The sequence below is a fragment of the Zootermopsis nevadensis genome, unplaced genomic scaffold, assembly GCF_977971745.1.
Source record: "Zootermopsis nevadensis isolate Lab colony 2312 unplaced genomic scaffold, Znev_1.0 Znev_ptg000012l, whole genome shotgun sequence".
NCBI lineage: Eukaryota > Metazoa > Arthropoda > Insecta > Blattodea > Termopsidae > Zootermopsis > Zootermopsis nevadensis.
The window spans coordinates 6,512,022-6,535,741 of record NW_028259144.1 but is presented as its reverse complement, the minus strand read 5'-3'; the positions used below and the strand labels follow the sequence as shown (position 1 = coordinate 6,535,741).

At 37.6% G+C, this 23,720-nt stretch overlaps 1 protein-coding gene across 9 annotated transcripts; it reads left to right on the top strand.

Moving 5' to 3' along the window:
- The first annotated feature begins 661 nt into the window (after positions 1-661).
- Positions 662-22,877, top strand: Lsd-1 (lipid storage droplet-1). Of its 9 annotated transcripts, none has more exons than XM_022057729.2 (10): positions 662-680; positions 11,818-11,940; positions 14,721-14,870; positions 15,994-16,179; positions 16,770-16,959; positions 17,145-17,323; positions 18,643-18,900; positions 19,237-19,347; positions 20,230-20,476; positions 21,040-22,877. In XM_022057729.2, the coding sequence occupies exons 3-9, from the start codon at positions 14,721-14,723 to the stop codon at positions 20,443-20,445; spliced, it is 1,290 nt and encodes a 429-aa protein (XP_021913421.1). In that variant the 5' UTR covers positions 662-680; positions 11,818-11,940; the 3' UTR covers positions 20,446-20,476; positions 21,040-22,877. The 9 variants fall into 9 exon arrangements, 8 of the variants coding, with proteins under 8 accessions (XP_021913421.1, XP_021913412.1, XP_021913430.1 ...); XM_022057720.2 differs by lacking the exon at positions 662-680 and adding an exon at positions 10,930-11,046; XM_022057738.2 differs by lacking the exon at positions 662-680 and adding an exon at positions 10,930-11,046 and having other exon boundaries at positions 11,818-11,944.
- The last annotated feature ends 843 nt before the right edge of the window (positions 22,878-23,720 follow it).

Genomic DNA, 23,720 nt, shown 5'->3' with positions numbered 1-23,720 from the left:
ACAGCAAAATATCGCCGCTGAAAATTGAAATCGAACACATGTCTGTGGTGTTCTGGGTTTCAGTATCAACAAAACCTATTCATGAATTTATTCTTGTTCAGCATAATATTTCCTGGTGAGATTTCAGGTTCTCATGGCGACGTGTTTGAAGATGACTTGTCTTTTGGGATGTTGAAACCATGTAGTCAGGTAGAAGGTAACAGACGTTTCAGAGGTGCCCTGTTGATGGAAATAGCGAGCACCACTGAAACGTCGATACACGTCTACCACACTATATGACGCAACAACCGATAATGCTGACATCTTGATTCATTTCTGTTTGTAAGCCCACCACGTTTAATAAAAACCTGTTATTTAGTTATATATTGTATCCAGTTATTTATAATCATATAGGCTACAGACGCACATCATTAAGCCGTCGTAAACCATTCTTTCGGAACGAAAAAGTAAAATTGAATTATTAGCATAGTAAAATTACGTTAATATCGAGTTATGGTAATATCTTTGTTATCACTTGTGCATTCTTTCGTATAAATGCATAACTCCCTCTCTGCAAGCGGTTAATTGTGCAACCACTTAACTAAGTTGGAGCGCCTCTAAACCCACGATTATAGCGTCAAAGTTGGTACCACTGCTAATAAGAGTGGCAAGAATTTGTGATGGAGTGAAGTCGACTTTAGGTTAGTTTCTAGAAATAACCTTTCTTTTCTCATCCGTCTTTCGTTGTTTCTATCTTCCAAATATGACGTCTCGAGGTCAGTATAAAATTATAGATAATATCAAATCAATAATATATGGAGGCTTGAAGTGCTTATAAGCATTCTCTGAGATTAAATAGACCCATTGTTTACCCAGTACAGCTGACAACATTTCGCAACAAGTGTGTTTTGAATGTGTATTTATAATAATAATTGAGAGTTATTGTTTAAAGTAAATTATTCTACTGTGTATAAATAAGATAAGAGATACTCGTTTAGTGCTGGCTTAAATACTTTTATGTCATGATTTAAACTATTTATGGTGCGAGGATGATTATTGAAAATTTAATTCGGGTGAAGTAACTCCTTTTGATGAGGTTAGCGTTTGGCACATGAATGCATGGAAATTCTATCAGACACAGTCAAAGCTTTCGGATTCTGAGGATGGTGTATCACACTGTTTTCATTATTCTGTAATACTTTGTTTGTCGAAGTAGTTTCAAACCACATCATGTCTAGAATTAGTTTTACATCTGCCTCCAGGCGGCTGGTGGGAGAACAATGGCCTACTCCCTTCTCGATTCCTCCCTGCTTTCGCCTAGAAATGGAAGCAGTACCAACTTTAGAAACGTAATTTAAAACGTGATTAAGTAATTCCAGCAGAATCATTATTACACAAGTTACCTGACACGTTTCCACGTCAGATAACTTATTCAAACCAAGTGACATGTTTTTAATTGCCACAATGTTTTGAGAATATCATTTTATACTTCCTTGTTTTATGTGTACAGTAAAACCTCTCTAAGTTGGACACTTGGTGTTCCACGAAAATGTATCCAACTTACAGAGGTGTCCAAGATAGAGGGAAAGAGAAAAATCATATTGTGGTCTAATGACAATATAATCTATTTACTTACATACACTAACTACTGTAGGCTTACTTGAATTAAGAATTAATGACAATAGTATTAATAATAATCTTTTGAAGCCCACTCCCATGCATTGCACATTACTCCCCAGCCTCAATAACATTTTCTAAAGTTAATTACACCAATTTTCGCTTCCCCATCGCAAAAAGAAAAATTTCATTTCTGTTAACACAGTCTGAACTCAAATGCAAGCACAGTACTGACGGAGTTAAAACTGTGTCTTCTGCAATACTGTAGTCCAGTTAAGGATTCAGCAAAAGAATAGTTAACCTTTAAAGACGGGGATTTAAATGGCAATGTGGTAGCAGCCCTTCGGAGTTTTTGTTTTGCAGATTTTTAAACTTTAATATTATCTAAAGTAAACATGATAAATTGACGAAATAAAAGCCATATTTATTCGAATAGAACAGAGAATACATAGAGTTTTTAAAAATTGCAGTTAATATCTTAATTGCCTATATAGGCCTTAGTAACATTACTTTCTTCTTTGGAAGCTCATTCGACTTGGTAGAAGCCATGGTTGTGAACTAATGACCACACAGAAGAATTTGTCTCCCCTACTTCAGTGGATACACATTCTTTTCACAGATCATGCCCAGGAATGTGAGAAGCTTTGAATAGGGGGTCTGAAAACGTAGCCGAAACCCACTTGACAATAACAATGTTTATTGCTGTTTATGGTTGTAGTTCCCGGGTTGACAGCTCATGTTGAACATGTCAGAACCCTAGAGAAAGTGATTAAATATTTGCAGCCCCTAAAAGAGGTCAAAAGACGTAGCCAAGTCAACTTACAATGTTGCAAGTTTTGAGTTCCGCACCGGGAACGTTCGTAGGGCTGAGTACACAACTTACGTTCCAGACAGGGAACGCTAGTAAGATAAAGGTTAAACACTTGCAATGCATTCCAATGATGGGTTCAATGTCCATAAGATAATCCTCCAGAGAGGAGGCATTCATCAGTCAGAAATTCAAAATAACAAAATATGTAACTGAAAAAGTTTCCCTGAAAAGCATCGAAGTTAAGTGCATGAACCTGTCCAACTTACAACAAAAGGGGTGTCCAAGATATAGGGTATTGTGGACATGTAAAATTATAGGATATTCGCCGGTTCCAATTAAAAGTGTCCAATATAAAGGGGTGTCCAGGATATAGGGATGTCCAACTTGAGGGGTTTTACTGTATCTGTAAATATTGCCAGTAACGTAACCTTTTGTGGAGAAAAGGATACTGCCAGGGATTTACACAGGTGTCATTTAACCAGAGTTACCGTTACGAACGATGGTTCCTTTCTGCCGCCATCATCAGGGCGATAATCATGGCCACCCTTGACCTGTAAAACGTTGTGAAACTTCTACCAGACTACACGGCGTTACATCCCAGAATCTTCGTAATTTATAACAGGCCGGTATCACTTTATAATGGACAGACATAGCCGTAACGCTCCAGATGTGGACGTACCAGTTTCGAATATCCATGGGATTACCTGATAATTTGACTGTCCATGTCCTAGAAATGTGCTACATATGGTCATTTTCAAAATCTTGCTCATCATTCGTGATTAAATGTATTTTCATATTATCCAGTGCTATATAATCTCTGCAGCTGAAACGAAGTCCTTAAATATGTAAAGTATTCATCGATTACAACGGTAAATACTATTTTAACGATAATAAAATTTTGCGATTATCTTGGCATTTATTCGGTCGCCATTGACCTTGAAGCTTATAACAAAATGTAGCGCTGACGTTAGAGTTTGAAACAAGAGACGATTGCTGAAAGGACATTTTGACCTCTGTCGGATGTTGTCACGAAGAAAGTCGGTTTATTGACACAATCTTCAGTTAAAAATTACAAGATTTCGAAAGCATTGCTGTTAGTTCACTCAGACTGAAGCTCTGTTACGAACAAAAGTCATCTACATTTCTTGCTACTTCTATCATGCCACGTAAACAGAAAACAGACCACCAGTGGACACTGTTATATGCAGACTAAAGAACTTTTACGTTCTGATGTTGTTTGCGTCGTCCATAGTAAGTTATTTCGTCTGTTTTTCAGACAGCTTCACATTATGCCATGTCATGCCCTGTCTCTGAAGTCTGAAAAACAAATGAAACAAATAAAATACGAATTGAGTTGTATTTGACGGTGACGTGTGTGTTAATCATAGCGTTGTGTAATTATTAATTTATAATTCCTACTATTCTGTTACATGGATAGGGAATTTTGAAACAAGTAGCGTTATGAATTCTTCATGCAGATACCATTTTTGATTCAGGGTTCCGACAAAATTGTTCCTCGGATGTAAAAATCTAGCAAAAATTTAAGTCTCTTGTGGTGGTGTGATCTTCTTTCGAAGGATCATGTCCCCTCTATCTGCAGTGTAAACAATTGAGACTGTACTTTCCTTCAAAATGTTGTTCACCTCCAGTACATGATTACACGGCATCGGGAGTGTTACGTAGGAAGTTCGCTCGAACGTAGTAGGACCGGATGACCCAGTCCCTTTTCACGCTAATAGCACGTGACTATTGCATGACACATCAGACGTTCATATTCACCGCCATAGTTACATCAGTATGACCCAGGGTGACCATACACGATACGACTCATCGGAAGGTAAGCCTCAACGTCTGAGAGTAGAATTCTTCGCCGTTTTATGCTCAATTTTTATTCTTCCGCTGACGCTTTGACATGTTCGGGAAAGAGGGTGTGATTTTAGTTGGTATTACTGTTAATTTAATGCCGAAAAAAGGCGTTCTAAGTGGGTAAAAAGTCCGTTGTGTAAACAGAAAACGTTCTTATGCTAACCTGATGAATGACATGTTTGAATGGACGCATTGTCATAGCAACTTGCAAATACGGTGCGAATACACACTTTTTCGATTGTTTGTGCACTGCTTGGTCCTTGCGTCGTACAAACAAGGCCTTTGCAATTCGGAGATGAATCCATGAGGTCAGGATCTCATGTGGGCCATCACGCTGGTAATCTAATAAGTAAACCGACTAAACAAACAGCGATTTGCTCAAGGACTGAGATGATTAAATGCTGCAAGCCTCGTCTCTACCCTTACCGGTGTTCATACACTACTATTATTTATTATTATTTAGTTTTCTGTCTGACGACAGGTCCATATGAACAGGATCCTTCCATCCTTTTCTCGGACTGGGACCTATTCATATACGTTCTTGGCAGATGATCCAGAAGTGGTTTGCCATTGCCTTCTTCTGTGTGTGTGTGAATGGAGTAATTGTTGGGATGCCACGGAGAAACCGGGGAAGCCCCCGGAGGAAAACTCCGTGTTGCCTAGACCACGGCCTTGCATGACTTGTTAATTTCAGTGTAAACCTAGAGGCAATACATCAAGTGATTGCAGATTTATCGAAGGCTCGATTTATGACCGAATTCGTCACACACTCTCCAGTTTGTCGGAAAGTTTGCCTTCGCAGACGTTTTAGCCTTCTGGTAGCTCGAAACGGGTATGGTTACCCTGACTGGTTAATCGACTGGTTCATGCTAATTGTTTATGGTTTCATTTAATCTGTTGTTTGAATGACAGTTATGGTTCTACGCTGTTATTTTTAAAATTATTAGCTCTTTATCTTGTATAGGCCTACATTTCTAGATCTCATTTTATAAACCGATATACAGGCTGTACCAAAAGTCACGTGATCAAAAGTTAAATGACATGTTTATTACAAACATTAGATCTGATTACATTTTAAGGTTATAATTAAAATATTACGATATGTTTTTGAAAGTACAGTAAAACCTCTCTAACTTGGACACTTGCGGTTCCACGAAAATGTGTCCAACTTACAGAGGTGTCCAGGATAGAGGGAAAGGGGAAAATCATCCTTTCAAATTGTTGTGTAATGACGATGTGGTAATTATAAAGTATTATGAAGCCCTTCCCAAAAAGGAAATTACTGATAAGAAAAATCAAAAGGTAAATTAAATTTTTACAAATTTTGTTTTCAGTAAATTAAACTTGCATGGATAAACTCAAAGAGAAGGGCGCCAATACCTTACGTTTTCCGACAATGTAATCTATTTACTTACATAATCTAACTACTGTAGGCTTGCTCAAATTAAGAATTAATGACAATAATAATAATCTTTTGAAACCCACTCTCATGGTTGCATTACACCCCAGCCTCAATGAAATTTTAATGTTCACAATGTATTTTATGTATTATTGTACTTACGGCATTAGATCAACATATGATGTCACTTAATTCTTGTAAAAAAGTTCGTCACAAGACACAGCTTTTTTGCTTTTTTCTTTGAATTTGCCCATCCTCTTTCTAATTTTCGCCGCAATCCGAATAAAGTTTCAACCATTGCTGGTTGATTATGAGCGTTCTAATTCTTCCATGCATTGCAAAGACCTCTGATGTGTAGGTGGTTCTTCGTACATAGATAACTCTTCTTCCTCTGAAGATTCTTTGCACACATCGTCACTTGAAGTCATCACTTTGTCTAGCACATTATCGATTGTTCCAGCAACATCGTCTTGAACCGCTAGAATGTTGTCGAACGTTGAAAGAGCTTGGACTCAGGAATTTGGTTGAGATACTCCTCAGGAAGACAGTTTATTTCTTCATGAAAACTGTCTTCTTCCATCCCTTCCCCTTCATCCTCAATGGAATCTGCCATAAATCCTGCATGTCGGAAACACTTTGCAATGGTTTGAGGAGAAACTTCTGCCCAGGCACCGTGAATCCACCGAATGGCATCTAAGACTATAACGCTTCGTGAAAATTCGGTCACGTCTTTGCACTTATCTGCAGCATTGATTAGTGAATGCATTAGTTACTTCCTGTAGAGCAGTTTCACAGATTGAATAATGCCCTTATCTAGTGGCTGCACTTCGCTGGTCAGATTTGGCGGCAGAAATTGTATACTGACATTTGAAAGATTGTAGCGTTGTCGACAAACAATAATATCTTCCGATTAGCCCGCTTCATTTTAAGGTTGATTTCGTTCAACCACTCAGAACATTTTTTAGATGTCATCCAAGCCTTCTTGTTGTAACACCAAATTACGGAAAGGTCGTCCAATTTCACATTGTTCGTTTTGAAAGCTCTAGGACGTGCAGCGTTTCCAATAACTAATGGCTTTAATTTCTCTCCTAGCGAATTGTACCAAATAGCAAAACAGTAATCCGTTTCTTAGATTTCTTCCCTCCTTTACATGTCTCTCTCATTTCTATTAAGGATCGCGTTGGAAGTTGACGGTAGAATAATCCACTTTCATCCGCGTTGAAAATGTCCTCTTCTGCGTATCCCAACAAAAGGCTTGGAAGTTTGCGTTTTCAATCTTCAGCAGCTTGAAGATCAGCAGAAGCTGATTCGCCAGAAAGGACGTGCAGACTTATGTTATTTCGTTTACGGAAACGATCCAACCAGCCATTTCTCGCCGAGAAATCTTCGATGTGGAGTCTAGTTGCAATTTCTCTAGCCTTCTCCTGTAAAAGTGCTGCCACTAATGGGAATGTTCTTTGCACGACAACAACTTTGTCATTTGTTCATCATGAGGTGTTTTTCGTAGTCTTTTTCTGTCTGCATTACAATTCTTTTCCCACGCATCGGTAATTGCGGCTCTGTTGCTGTTGATGTTGGAAACAGTAGATTTTGAGATGCCGTATTTCTCTGCCAGCTTCCTGCAACTTTCTCCTATCTTCAGAAGATCCAAAACTTCTTTCTTCTTTTCCAGAGTTAATTCCACCAATTTTCGTTTCCCCATCGCAAAAAGAAAAATCCAATTTCTGTTAACTCAGCTGCAAGCACAGTACTGACAAAGTTAAAACTGTGTCTTCTACAATACCGTAGTCCAGTGAAGGGTTCAACAAAAGAATAAATTCAGTATATATTTATTAATTCAGTCAATACACAAACTTAATTTTTAAAATGTTGTTGTTAAAATTAAAATTAAAAATTTAGCGCTTTTCATCGTTATTACGATGTTACATTTCAGCGCTTATTTACGACATGTTTCGATGCTATTGCATCATCCTCAGGTTTTTATTGTTATTTTCATCTTTAAAACTAATATATATTTATTAATGCAACCATTTATTGATTTATTTGTTTTGTAGATTTCTTTTTGTAGGTATTCCTTTTGATCTTCGTAGTGTTTTGCATATTTTTGGTCAGTTGTTCATTATTCTGTGAAACAATTAATTAACATTCGAATTATTAATTATTAATATGAAAATGAGTTTGGAGATTGTCGTAGAAAATATATTTGTAAAATTTATAGGAATATAAGAAACATACCAACTACAAAAAAAAAAAAGAATAAATATACACTTTCACTGCATTCCAATGATGGGTTCAAAGTCTCACACCCTCAACCATAAGCTAATCCTCAGGTAGAAGGCATTCATCAGTCAGAAATTCAAAATAACAAAATACTAACTGTAAATGTTTCCCATAAAAGCATTGATGCTAAGTGCATGAACCTGTTCAACTTACAACAAAAGGGGTGTTCAAGTTCCAGGATATAGGGGTGTCCACTAGAGGGGTTTTACAGTATCTTCCACACTGCTGCTATCGTTCGTGGACCCAGTTTTGCGAAAACTTTAACTTATCTGGTACAACAGCATCAGTAAACTTAACCTGATATGCTTTTTTAACTTCTCCATACGACTGGGTTCGGAAATGATGTCCAGCAATAAACACACATTGCCCTGTTGAAAATGTCATGATGCTCGTTACACAAAAAACTGTCTGTAGAACAACGAATGCTAATAATATGCGACAAACCACAGACTTGTCGGGGTTGTGGAAATCCATAATTGCGACTGGGCACGTTGAATTTAAATTTCCCTATAACACTAACAAAACATTTACCTTTTCTGGTTGCATTACTTTTGGGACACCCCATATACGTATACCTTTTTTGTGTGTGTGGTAATTTCTTTTACAGCTGTCATGAGCTATTTCCCCTTTCAGCCCGTATCCCAAATAATTATTCTCAAAATTCTATACGGGTTGCCCATCTTGTCCTTGGCTTGTCACGTTTCTTCTATCTGTTGTTGAAACGTGGGACTTCGGTGATGGTGTGAAGTTGACCACCCAGTACAGTCTAATGCAAAAGTTTAGTTTGCGTGAAGTAATACCTTTTATCTGCTTTCACGTAATGTTAGCAAAACCACGTAGACAACTTCATGCAACGGAATATAAATGGTGTTGGAATGTTTTAACTTTAAAATAGTGTGAAGGAATGAAAATTAAAGTATGAACGAAGAAGTAATAGGAGAAAAAAAACGAAGTGGGGATAAATGAATGGATACATAGAAAGAGCTGAGATGAGCAGAGACAGAGGTCTGGATATGACCGTTTTTCGTCTGTTACATCCGCCACGTACATGTCTACTGCCTTATCGGCTGGACTTTCATCTTTTCGTTCCGATGGAATGGAGTCCCGCTCGTACATGACCTTGCAAGTCACAAGGAACACCGTGACCCTGGACCTTTGCAGGATCAAAGTGTCGAGACGCTCGGTGCAAGCAAGCGTATGATCTTTCAAGACGCCTGCTGTCAAGAGCTCACAATAGCCTTTTCTCTTCAATCCTTCTACTTACGTTAATGGAAACTGTTATTATTGTATTTTCATACCGCGTTCCAATGTATCTTCATGAGCTAGGCACAAACCTGGTCCTTGTGGCTTATCAGAGTAGTAATTTCTGGAAAATGCATTTCCAATTGGTGAAAAACTACGTTAAACTGTTCCTCTAGACGTGAACTGTTCACAGAATAGCCATCTTCACATTCTACGATATTTACCAAGTGTCAGATGAGTACTTTTGAAATTAACGTGATAAGCTTACAGTTGCCACTATAATTTTATTCGTCATTTTTGTCTTTACATTCGACTTGCGTCATATTTCTGTTAAAAGGTCTTTGTTTTTTTTTGCTTAATTAGTACGTTTCTGTAAGTTGATAACAGAAATATCAGTTAATATACGTGTTAATTTTCTATGTCGAAATTCGGTAGGGTTGTTGCGTCGTATGGTTCTACCTGTTGTTATCTGTTGCTGTTGTAACTACTTGTCTCAGCTGGCTTTGGTATATGTTCGTACATTTTTCCACTTGCTTGCAGACATGTGTATATTCTGTTGTATTCTGTTCCATAGCTGGACCTCGACATCTCGCTACTAAGTGTTGATGGTACATTTTGCAGTTTTCATGATCTCCGTAGGGTAATATTTGGTATTCATTGCCTGACCTCACATAATAATGACCTCACTTAACCACCTGACTGCAATCAGCTTTTAAACGAAGGTTTTGTTTCCATTGAGTTAGTCGCCATGTTAAGTGGGTGCCTTGTCACTACGACATGGCCCCCAGAAATAGAGGGTATCTGTCATTATTTGAATATTTAGGAGTATTGAGGGCAAATGAAATTCGGGGAATGATTGATATTCGTTTCCGAATTTGTTTTTCTCCTTCTGTGATCTGTAAAACACATGAACCTATAATTTCACCGGTTGTTCTGGATTTTCTGAAGGGAACGTGGACGTAAAATGAGAACAAAGTTCTAAGGAAGGTTTTTGGACCTTGGAAAGATGATAATAAAAGAGTGGGGAAAATTATATGACGAGGAAGTTCATAATTTGTACTCTTCACCCAATATTTGTAGCCAAATTAAATTAAGGGTTTACGAGATGGAGGGAGTTGTAACGCGCATGGGGGGTATTAAGAAACGCGTACTAAATATTTGATAAAAACCTCAACGGAAGATTCTGCTTGGTATAAATGGGAAGATGATGAATTGTGTCTTGGAAAAATACAATGTGTGAAGATGTGGACTGTTTCATACAAGGAAAGGATTTTTTTCAGTAGCTGGGGGACTGCCAGCTTCTCAAACAAGGTCTATGTTCAGTAGAGATAGAATGAGGTTCGAACATTTTTCATTCTAACTATCACCCAGATCATCGATAAACTTAAAGGTTTCTGTGGATAGTCACATGATATCTTTAATTAACGATCGGCCTAATTTTTTTCAAAGTTCACGTGTCCTCTTAACCCAGGAAGAATAACTTTGAGTACCAACCAGTACAATAAGTGGAATACAGCATATACATTAGTGCTACTAATTTTTATTCTTGTACCATTGACACGTACTTTGGACGTCTAACACCAAATACTTTGACATGAATACGTAACACTTTTTTCCATTCGGACTGTGGAATTTGAGCCTGATCAATTTCCCTATGGAAATAATAATATTTCTCATTTAGTAATTTGGATATATATTTTCAAGCACATTAATGACATTAATAACTAATCAACTAGAAATTATGATCTGTAAAAATTAATTGCTGAATTGAAACAATCTGTAGACATTTTCGAGTGTATGCTGCATTTCGTGTTTCGCCGGAGACCAGCCAGGGTGAGACCGGTTTAACGTTGTAAGTAGAGCTTCAAGCGTCTCTGAATTAACAATGGAGAACAATCTTTTGGAACCACTCAGCAGCCTAATCAAAGCGGCATAATCAATTCAGTTACTATGGCTGGTACAGCCTTCCAAAAATTTTGTTAACTTCAAATTTTCGTTGTTTATAGAACAGAATCCTACAGGAATTTAATCAAAATACATTTAACAACAAAGACACTATCTAAATTATGAAAGGTGACTTTACTCTGACAGAATGAAATTATAATCTTGAAACACGTTATTAACTCTATGAAACATATTTCTTCTGAATAAGCTCCAAGTCTCTCAGCTGTTCAAATTCCCCGCACTTTATACAATTTTAGTGTTTATTACTGTGTCCATAACAGCCCGACATAAGACAGTGTCCTGAACCGGATTAGTGATGTCACAAATCCCAACATGTTTCCTTAAGATCCGTGTGGTTTGCAAAGTTTATATACAGTTTCGATATTATTCTTCCATCTACGCCTTGATCTTTCGACTGGTCTCTTGCCATCAGCTTCGGAACCAAAATTCTGTATCTACAGTTCATTTTTCTGTTGGAAGAACATGGTAGGGACTGGTGGTTTCAACATATTAGGTCGACGGCCAACACTGTGGAATGAACTGAGCTGAATAGTTGATATTCCGTCATTAAACACTCCACCTATCAGTTCATAGAAAATGTTTAGAAATGAAGGGTCCCTTCCGCTCGAACTGTTATGACGTAACGTCCCGTTTGCTGTGGTCGACTATTTTATTTCAGTCGGTGTGGGCGCAGGGCGGTAGACTCTCGTGTCTTGTGCGGAATCTGCATTCACAACACAGCGCCAGACGATCCACGTATAATTTTATTCAGCATTCAGCACCAGGTGGACCGTAATATTGAGTACGTGAGTAAAATAACTTGATCATTTTTTTTCGATGTTTCTTATTTCGTCCCCCGCCTTCTGACAAAATACCACCCCTCCCTTCCAATTAAATGTTATCTTGTGTTCTTTCGGAGTTTTATCCAAGTCAAGGTTCCAGCTCTAGCCAAAGGTGAACCTCAGATTCAGTTATATAAATGCAGTAATATACATAAGGAGTCCGTAAAATGGGACGAATTTTTGACTAGCTGAGGGAATATCAGCTTCTCAAGAAGGTCTGTGCACCATGGAGTCAGTTATGTTTCAAATTTTGCGCATTTTATTCGAGATGTAAAGCTGTCATGGCATTGAAGATGTCGATGTTGGTTTTCTGGCTTGTAACGCCATGTGAATTTAGGTAGATAACAGCCCTCAGCCCTGAAGATGGAATCGACAAAGCTTCACGACCCAGAAGACCAACATTGACACCATTTTTATTTGGTTATACGAGTTAATCGTCCAATGTCTGAGGCTTTGCTACCATCGCCGCCACCATCCCTCCTTCTACCATTTATACTGGTAATGTAGTGCGCATGAGCACATATGTAACTTAACCGGTTACCAAGAAAACGTGCATCAACGTTATAACATTTACGTAGTGTTGTATTCAGTGTCACAGTCAAATGATCGGACATCCTGTGGTTGTGTAAGGTTTGTAGCCATAGTTGTTTCCTTCCAATTCTGTTGTCCCTTGGCTGAAGTGTACGAGGTGCTAGTAGTAGATATACACTGTTTCGTAAGCTGTTTCTTCTGCCGTCTTCATGTACGTAATTAGTTATTATACTGACAGATTTGCTATTTCTTTTACTTTAAGATTTGTCGCAGCTGTTGAGATGGAACCTCGAAATGTTGTAATTCTGTACTCATCTGATGCAGTTGTTATTTGAATGGTCCCAAGTTTGATCCCAATCGCCGCCACTGACCATAAAATAAGTAATAAAAGAAACTGTTGGTGTAATGACATCCAGCGAACTGTAGATGAGTGTAGAACCAACTTCTGAAATGTCATATATCAAATACACATCTACTATTTTTACTATAAAAATTTGTGATTAGTCGTTGTCATCAAAAAATTACGTCATCAACAATGCCACCTTATATTTGTTTACTCGGCATTGTTGTGGAACACAACAATGCCGTGTAAACAAATAAGGCTTCACAACAAAGAAATTAAAAAATATCAAGCCAGTCGTATTATCACTGCTCTAGAAGGAGCACTTAGCATTCTTGAATATTGACTGACAGTTGGCCTAAAACATCAGAAAAGTGAAAGAAGACGTTATCAAGTATTTGAAGTACCAACTCCAACAAGGTAAACTGATACTCATTCGATATATTACGATTACGAAAACTATTATGAAAACTGACTTTATGATCGATTTTAAGACGAAGATTTGCAGGGGTGGGGCTGGACGTAAAAAGTTGACTGACCAAGAACATTTGGCCTCTGAACAGCGACGTAAAGAACTAATCCATCAGACCTATTTAACAAATAAAGAAAAACGAAGGGAGAGTTACATTGATAAACATAGAAAAACGTATACAACAAGAACAGAAGAGAGAGAAAAAGAAAAAGAAAAAACAGACGAAGATTAGCAATGGTGTTGCTGGACGTAGAAAGTTGACTGATCAAGAACAGATGGCCTCTGAACAGCGACGTAAAGAACTAAAACATCAGACCTATTTAACAAATAAAGAAAAACGAAGGGAGAGTTACATTGATAAACATAGAAAAACGTATACAACAAGAACAGAAGAGAGAGAAAAAGAAAAAGAAAAAACAGACGAAGATTAGCAATGGTGTTGCTGGACGTAGAAAGTTGACTGATCAAGAACAGATGGCCTCTGAACAGCGACGTAAAGAACTAAAACATCAGACCTATTTAACAAATAAAGAAAAACGAAGGGAGAGTTACATTGATAAACATAGAAAAACGTATACAACAAGAACAGAAGAGAGAGAAAAAGAAAAAGAAAAAGAAAAAACAGACGAAGATTAGCAATGGTGTTGCTGGACGTAGAAAGTTGACTGATCAAGAACAGATGGCCTCTGAACAGCGACGTAAAGAACTAATCCATCAGACCTATTTAACAAATAAAGAAAAACGAAGGGAGAGTTACATTGATAAACATAGAAAAACGTATACAACAAGAACAGAAGAGAGAGAAAAAGAAAAAGAAAAAACAGACGAAGATTAGCAATGGTGTTGCTGGACGTAGAAAGTTGACTGATCAAGAACAGATGGCCACTGAACCGCGACGTAAAGAACTAAAACATCAGAACTATTCAACAAAAAACAGAATAGAAAAAAAGAAGACTTGCAAGGGTGGGTTTGGACGTAGAAAGTTGACTAACCAAGAACTGTTGGCCTCTGATCAGCGACGTAAAGAAGTAAAATATCAGATTACAATAAGCGCTCCGAAAGGATTAGCCATCGTTGTCAAAAAATGACGTCATCAACAATATCACCTTATATTTGTTTATACACGGGGGTTAGTTTAGTGTCTTACTCAAGATTTTAAAACGCAACCAACCCCCTTCGGTGTTTTGGTCAAGTGTTTAAACCCCCCATTCCGGGGGGGGGGGGTTAGTTTAGTTTCTTACTCAAGGGTAAAAACACTTGAATGAGACACTAAACTAACTCCCCTTCGGGACTAACCAAGGTTGGTTGCGTTTTACAAACTTGACCAACCCCCCCTAGGAGCTCCGAAAGGAGCGCCCCGCTCTAGTTAGAAAATAATAGCTGACTTGTCTCGATAGATGTTTCGGAGTGCCCGAAGGAAAAGAGGAGAAGCTGACATGGCAGACCGACAGCAATTTCCCCATCTGGTATCTGTGACTCGAATTGTGAAGTTACCGATAGTTGAGACCAGCTGGCACCTGGCTACTGACGTCTATGCCAGGATCAAGGCAAGGCATCTTGTGTAAAATTTACTTCTAATAATCATGCACGTGGAATTAAGATTCTTGTTAACTCTGTAAATAATGAGATTTCAGGTTCTCGCAGCAGTAAGTCTGTATTCTCATAGAAAGTGACCAGCATTTCTGCCTCCTGAATATCGAGGCAGTAAGCACTTGAATAATATCGATAATTTTCAGTGAGACTATGTGATGCAACATTCTGGAACACAGTCATTTTCAGCGAAGAACCTTAGAATTTATGCTCCTTGAAATTATATAAGTTCAAATCAAAAATTTACAAGTTCTGGGAGTAACTCATAATTCTTCCTTTCCTTCCCATGTACAGTCAGGATAGCGTAAATTATAAAGATTCTGCCTTCTAGGATGTTGCATCATTCCGTTCTTTTAGATACTCATATCTTGATATGGGAGTTTGTTTAAATTGATTTTTTGTATTTAGCTTTGTTTTGTTTAATATATGTGTCAGGTATTTGTCTGTCATAGGCCCTATGCTTTTGGCAAATATTATAATAAAGGAAATCAATTAAATTGAATTATCATCAGTTTTTCTATAACTGAAAGCATTTGAAGTAGGAAAGAAATATTTCTAAGTTCTGGGTTTATTTATTTTATATAAAGATAGTCCATTATACCAAGTTCACTATTGAACTTTGCCACTTGTGTGTCAACCAAAGATGAGAGTTCACCCAATTCCTGAAAGATCGTGGGTATCAGATATACTTAAGCCAATGCTTAGGGCAATGTAAACTAGTGGCATGATCATATTTTAAATTTTTTTTATAAATCCTGTCATATTAATTATATAGTTTCTCCTTTAACAAATTAATAAAATTAGTCATTTAGTTCCTAATGGTATGGCCAACATATTTATTTACACAACAAGCCGGAATTCATTGCTTTCATTTAAAAACTATGGTTATGTAGCAAACAGCAGCTGAAATACACTGACATTAATTTTACATGAGAAAGATCGCACTTAGTAATGGTCATAATAGCGGTAGTCTATAATGAAACAACCATTGACACAAACATTCAGAGAAGCGGTGCAGTCTTAATTATGCTACCTTAATCAGTCACTTGTCATCTGAAACGTGTGTCCGATGATATGCAGAAGTCCAACTCGCTGGTGAGCTGGGGCCTCAATACGGCCGAGTCCTCTGTGCAGGTGGCTCTTGAAACCACCCTACCCGCAATGATTGTGCTGGAGCGGCCTTTCGCGCTTATCGACTCTCTGCTCTGCAAGAGTCTCGATATAGTTGAAGAACGTGTGCCATTGGTCACTCTGCCACCTATTCAGGTTTGTGTCAATTCAGAATTGGCCTGTGTGTCAGTTACACATTTTAAACTGCATCCTTCTGTATTTCCTCAAGTAATAAATCAGACTTTTTCTTAGCTGCAAATTGAAATCCTTGACTTTCTTTTAGAAATCCAAAATTGTACCTTTTATTTGACCACATTTCAAAACTTCCATTGTACATTTTTCCGCAGATTCAGAAATTAATATTTTCTTCCTTACAAGTCCAAATCTCTGGCAGTCTCTTAGTCACAAATTAAAGAATTTGTCTTGGTCACAGAAGAAAATATCTATGTTTTAGTAACAAATCCAAACTTTTATCTGTATCTTCATCACAATTTGAAATCTCAGCCTTTCTCTTAGTCAGAATTTAAAATGGCCATATTTACCTTATCTATAATTTTGATTCTTCATTTTTATTTTAATCAAAGATACAAATCCCCACTTTTCTTTTAGCAACAAACCCAAATCACTGTCTTTATAATAATCTCATGTCCAAACCTCCATCTTTATGTTAGACACAAATCCAAATCTTTCTCACTCATATAGTCACAAATTCAAACATACAGTGAACTTGATCTTGATCCTTGCAGATCTATGAAACCACGAAGAGATATGTGAGCAAAGCTGTTGTGCTCCCTGTCCTGCACAGGGCAGACTCGGTGAAGCAGTTTGGGCTGAGCCAGGCTAACTCAGCTGTGCTCAGGCTTGATGGTGTTATCAACGTGGCCGACAAGTACGTGGACGAGTATCTTCCAGGCGCAACATCTGAAGAAAACCATGGTGAGGCACTACTTAACATTGTGTCCTGTTGGAAGTAGTAGCATCAGTATAATGTAAAGCTGAAATTATGCTGTGATTTAGTTTTAGTTTAAAACTTCATTAAACTTTATCATTTTTTAGAAAATGTTTTGGTATGTCTCGAGATTAGAAGTAAAGCATTAAAGCACTTTCCCTTATCATTGCAGAGGCAAACAACTTTGTTAGCTCCAGCAGAAATAACAAGGCTCTGCAGACGTTTCATCGGGTGGATCGCCTTTCACGAAAGCTGCAACGTCGTCTCACCCAGCGCACAGTGGCCGAGGTCAAGGCTTTCAGACAATACAGTGAGGATGCTCTGCGCTTTTTACTCTTCACTGCAGAACTGGTAAGTAGCACCTCAAAGTACAGGTGAGAATTTGTGATGGGGATGGACACCGTGTCATTTCAATATATTTTCGAGACAGTGCCAGATATCACGCAGTCATGTCATTGTATTTACAATGCAACATAAAAATGGTTTCCAAGATATATATTTGCACAAATATAGGCTCCAGTTATTCCAGAAGCTCGTACCATACCATAATTCATCTGGTATGGTTATTCACCATTTATCATAGTCAACAAGTAGAAAGTTTTGTGTGTTGTTGCTGTGAAGTTACATTTATTTTTAGACAGAACTAACTTTATTCAATCAGTGTAAGATTTGAGATTTTCACAGCAGTGAGTATGAAGAGTTCTGTCTTCTGGGTTGTTGTGCTTTGTAGTCTGGTCGATGTTAACCAACGTTTCAGAGGTCATACTGCCTCCGTCATCAGGGCGATGAATATGAAGATTTCTGTCTTCTGGGTTGTTGCGCTGTGTAGTCTGGTCGATGTTAACCAACGTTTCAGAGGTCATACTGCCTCCGTCATCAGGGTGATGAGTATGAAGATTTCTGTCTTCTGGGTTGTTGCGCTGTGTAGTCTGGTCGATGTTTACCAACGTTTCAAAGGTCATACTGCCTCCGTCATCAGGGCGATGAGTATGAAGATTTCTGTCTTCTGGGTTGTTGCGCTGTGTAGTCTGGTCGATGTTAACCAACGTTTCAGAGGTCATACTGCCTCTGTCATCAGAGTATGAAGATTTCTGTCTTCTGGGTTGTTGCGCTGTGTAGTCTGGTCGATGTTTACCAACGTTTCAGAGGTCATACTGCCTCCGTCATCAGGGCGATGAGTATGAAAATTTCTGTCTTCTGGGTTGTTGCGCTGTGTAGTCTGGTCGATGTTAACCAACGTTGCAGAGGTCATACTGCCTCCGTCATCAGAGTATGAAGATTTCTGTCTTCTGGGTTGTTGCGCTGTGTAGTCTGGTCGATGTTTACCAACGTTTCAGCGGTCATACTGCCTCCGTCATCAGGGCGATGAGTATGAAGATTTCTGTCTTCTGGGTCGTTGCACTGTGTAGTCTGGTCGATGTTAACCAACGTTTCAGAGGTCATACTGCCTCCTTCATCAGGGCAATGAATTTCTTTGATATCTGCATCAAATTCCTTTAATGATTCTGTCACCTCAGTATGAAACAGCTCAGAGGAGAGTATTAAATCCTTTGTGCCAATCCACATTTAAAATTCGTGTCCTTTTCGGATATGAAGTAAAGTTTTAACTTATACTTTGAGCAAAATCATCTTGATATATTTTATCCATGTCTGATTGTCCCTTAATGCAGCTGGTCAAGGACCCCAAAGCACTGAAGGAGAAGGTGGTAGCCCTCTGGGCAGAGCTGAGCAAGGATGAGCCGGAGAACCAGCAGCGGCCAGCAAACCTGGAGCAGCTGACAGTGATGGTGACACGGGAATTAGCCAGACGCGTCGTGCACCTCATTAACTACTCGCAGGAAGGCATTTCCACATTACCGCAGACCATCTCACAGTCACTGCACATCGCTGCTGACTACTGCACCCAGCTCACTGATATTGTTGTCAAGGTAACAACACAGTTTATACCATGCTAAATTCAGTGGCCATTTCTCACCCAAGTCTCTCCTGATTCACTACTAGATGGCTCTGGCAGTCAAATCAGGATTGAGTAGAAATTGTGCAGAGTCTGGGCTGGTCACTCACTACTCACAGATGCACACTTCAAAGACTAAGAAACCTCCGAAAGGAGGCGGCAAAAACCCTCATTGGATTGTAGAGCCAAGGAACAATAACAACAACTTGGCTCTCCTGAGGTTTTTTTATGGATTTTCTCAGTCGTTCCAGGAAATTTTTTATAACTTTGAAATAAGCAAACGGATGACCATTTCTGTTCCTGCTTGCAGGTTGCCCATCTTGGTGAAATGAAAGAGGTTGCTTTTGCGAGAGCCAGAATCCAGATTAACAAGATCCAGGCTCTCCTGAAGGAGATCAATGAATATGCGTCACAGCTGCTGGTAAGCGCATCTCTGCTTCTTTCTGATCTCAGGAGCAGTCAGTGATTCTGGCGTAGGATGTTCTCATTCGGTCTCACATGTGGGCGTAATGTGCACGCTAAAAATCGAGAATGAGAAGGCAAATTATTCTGTAGCGCAGATATGTTCCAAATGCATTTATTGTTTTGCATAGCTCATTAGGTTTTATATTGATTCGTTACAGATGTAAAATTAGTCACACAACAGTTATCAAACTTTATAAAATTTATTTTTCCTTATAATTAACAAATTATAAATAGCAGAGTCCTTTGTTCTTTGGAAGCTGACAGTTGCTCAGATAATGAGAAGGCTCCCATGGTTGTATCGAACCCAAAGGTTCATTACTATGTTTACATCAACTTATCTGATGGCCTGTATGCTGAGCCAGTTGAGTCCAGTCCATATCCCCACATTCTCTTTCCATAAGATTCATTTTAACACAATCCTTTCTCCTAAATAAGGTACGCGAACTGACAGGCAGACATACCTCTGCATTATGCATTCATTTTATGCACCTTGTCTGAATAACGCATATACTCTTTAATTTTTCTCGCTTATGAATTTCAGAAGTGGATTTCTTTAACATCGTCTTAATAACTGCATGAAAAAACTCGGAGATAAATTCTCTAGAAACGAAGGATTAAATTTTTGCTGTCTAAAAGTGAATGAATCAATTTTATAGGGAGAATAAGTCAGAAAATATATTTGTTTATAGTAATTGAAAGAATGTTTTTATTTCAAAAAGATAAGTTTTCCGGGAAATATGAAATCACACTAAATGCAGTGCGTATTGTACATTGAGCATATGTCGATTTACACCGCTTCGGTCTGCGTGTTTCGCATATACGCTGTTTTCGTTCTTAGGAGCATCCCTTATTTACACGCCACGTCCAGCGCCTCCCTCTGACTCATTTCAGAAAGAGAGACGAGATGCTGCTAAATTTCAAGAAGACAGTTCAACTCCTACAACCTCAGATATTTCAGTTGTTGACCAAGAATCAGAGGAAGGCTCTGTCGATGATCCAACTCCCTCCACATCCTCCAATTAACTTCCGGAAATCTTCAGTCTACTTAATTTAAGTCCATTAAGAGATCTTCAGAGGCATTTTTGGTGAGTTTCAATTATGTAGTGAATAAATATATTAATGCAACTGATTGTTTAACTACATTTTTGAATATTTGTATTTTTCTTTACTACCCTATTACAGTGTTATTTTGATGTAAATAACCAGAGGATGAAGATACAAATCCTCGGTCTAAACTGAACATTTTTCACTCAGGAATGTATCGCTCAATTTTAACATTGAATTTATTAAAAATTTGAGTTCTGCATCCTCCCATTTTCCTGGAATGCTGCTGCTGTCTAAAACTGGACTTACCTGTGCTTGTGTCGTAGAAAATATTACCTGAAAGAACACGTTTTTTCATAAAATTTTTTAGCATCATCATTAAATTACTGACTTTAAAACATCCACTAATTTAGACAACGAGAGTATAAATTTCTGAACCAATTTTTCATTACGGTCACCAGTAATCATAATTTTTTGCAGGGGGGGGGGGGGGGGTAAAACCAAAACAGCTGTTCTTGTTGGCGTACGAAAGTAATCAAAATACGATATATGACCGAATAACCCATTATTATTAACTCTTTTATAATATATTTTTTTATTGCAGGAGAGTGTTGCACACCAAATTGCAGGCAAGTGCAGTATGCCGAAACCAGTTTCGTCAGACACCCACAACAACGGCCATCCATCCGGACCAAACAATCTAAATGCTGTCGATTAGATATATCTGTCACAACTTTCATTTTAAATGTAAATTAAACAATCTATATCAGTGGTCCCTACCCATTGAGCTATTTTCCAAATAATATTCATCTAGTCACGATGTCGTAGCGTGTCACCTATCAAAATTGCCGGTTTCTTGAAGTTGAATTGTGATGGATAAATGGTAATGAATATGGTGCGTTTATCATATTTTGTGAATGTGGTTATTTTGAGAAGGGAGTCACATAGCAAAGCCATTGTTAATGTCGCCATCGCCACCAAAATTACAATTATTGCAATTACCACCAAATGTTGCGACTCCATGCAGGGCTGGATTAAGGTCTTGCAGGCGGATCGGCAATCAAAATTGTCTTGGATATACATATATCTTTTCGTATATCAAATTATATATTTGTTCAAGAAAAGAAATTTGTTGCAAGTTTTATCATAAAAAATGGTAATAAAATTTTTTATAGGCACTTTAATTTTCGTAGGCCCTAGGCTATTGGATAATATGGTCCTGACTCCGTGTAGTATGTAGTGGTTAGCAAGTTTTGCAGTAATATGGTGTCACCATATTTTTCCCTGAGATTGCTGCGCGGAAGGTAAAGCTTGGATGATACGTCTTTTATCGCGAAGTTTTGAATTTTTGTCCGAAACTCCGGTAACCACTTACATGAGTAAAATGGCGTAACCCAGCAAGTCACAATTTAAATGTTCATGTTATATAACCTAAAATTAGATTATCATAAGCGACATACCGACGAACTGCGAGTGGGGATTATTGCTATATTTTGTTTAATAATTAATTACAAATACAAATATATATACTTCGGCTTCTGTATGTAGCTGGGGAACATGTGTTCAGCCCTGGATTCTAATTTAATTACAAATTACATTTTATATATTATATGCACTATATATATATATATATACATATGATTTATTATTCGTGGGTTTGTTTCTGATGCCTGTTGACTTATCAGTAAAGTTCTATAGGCATTTTATTCAGAACATTTTAATAGTTAAGTAAATTTATTCTAAATTTTTCAGAATAAATTGTATCGAACACGATGCATTTTATTTCGGTGGGATAATGTTCTACATATTCTGTTTTTGATATAATAGCTTGTTTCAGTTTATCATTATTTATAACTGGAGTAAATTTTTCAGATAAAAACGATATGCATATTTTTCTATTAACTTACATTTAACAGTTGTACCACGTTAATAAAATTACGTACAATTTACATCGAGAAACAAAAAATATAATGGACACAGTCAACATAAAATATCATATTTAATTGTGAAATGTAATTAGCATTTCGACTTTAACGTTAAATATCTGTGGGTCCTGGTTTTTTTAATTTTTTGTGGTCGCTATGTTTAATGTCCATCTTAAAGTTCAGCAAAAAGTAAATTTTAGTGTTTCATTTGTTTATCAGAATTTCTAACCGTTGGTAACAGCCGGGTTTCTGAAGAATAAATAAATCTCTTAGCGTTACAAACTGAATTTGATATTTTACTAGTTGCGTACTTAATTAATTTCTAATTAAATATATGAAATTTATTTACAGTAAAATATGCCCGTGATAAACCACGTTGCATAAGAAAATTAATGGAAGAAAATATATTTTCTTACATGTCAGTGTGTCGTATATGATTACATTTTAATAGTCACATATCAAAATGTAGTCATGTATATTTCGTAATGTTGTTAAATAAATATTTCATTTAATTTTATGTATTCCTTCTTTTATAAAAATGAGACGTAAATGCATTTTTCCCATGTCAGATGTTTTTAGCCTGTCGTGGTGGCGAGTAGAACATTTGGAGTGTCTGCAGTATCGTAACGTTGTAAAAGCCACGCAAGTCGATGCCTCGTTATCATAAGTAATGACTGAATACGCGTGTCCTTTTCGTACGAATAACATAAAATTAACAGAAAATATGTACACTACAAGTTACTCAAGAGGAAATTCTTGCATTAAATAAAATTTTGAAAATTCCACAACGGCTAACATTAATCGACATCACCGTCAGATATTCATCTTCTGAATCAAGTACCTCGGCGTGAACCAGTATTTAAATTCAGTAAATTATATTTACTGTGATTGAATATTGATTAATATTTGTACTTAAAATTATTCATTGTCGGAAATTTTCCATCGTCTGTTCTTTAAAATCACGACGTTTTGGAGGCTGGTTCTGTCTCCGTCTTCAGGTGAGAAGTACGTACCTAAGTGTAAACTACCATCGTCAAAACCCTTTAGAATTAAATTAATATTTGTGGTGAGGATGGGTGGCTTGAAAAAAATGTGTAAATTCGTGTCATTGGGATTTAAGTTTACTCGGCGCCACAATAAGTTGTTCGTTCCCAAAAGAGCTTTGCATTTGTTTCGTCCTTTCCATTAACCATCCACGACTTGTGATATTATGTTACGAAGTCTGTGACTTGATTTTCGTGTCGCCTAGTATTGTTGGGTATGAAGAATGAATGAGGTTATGGATGGGACACAAGAAATACATATGGAAATATTGAGCGTTATCTTCCTGGGAAATGGCCACTTGGAATACGAAGAAAGA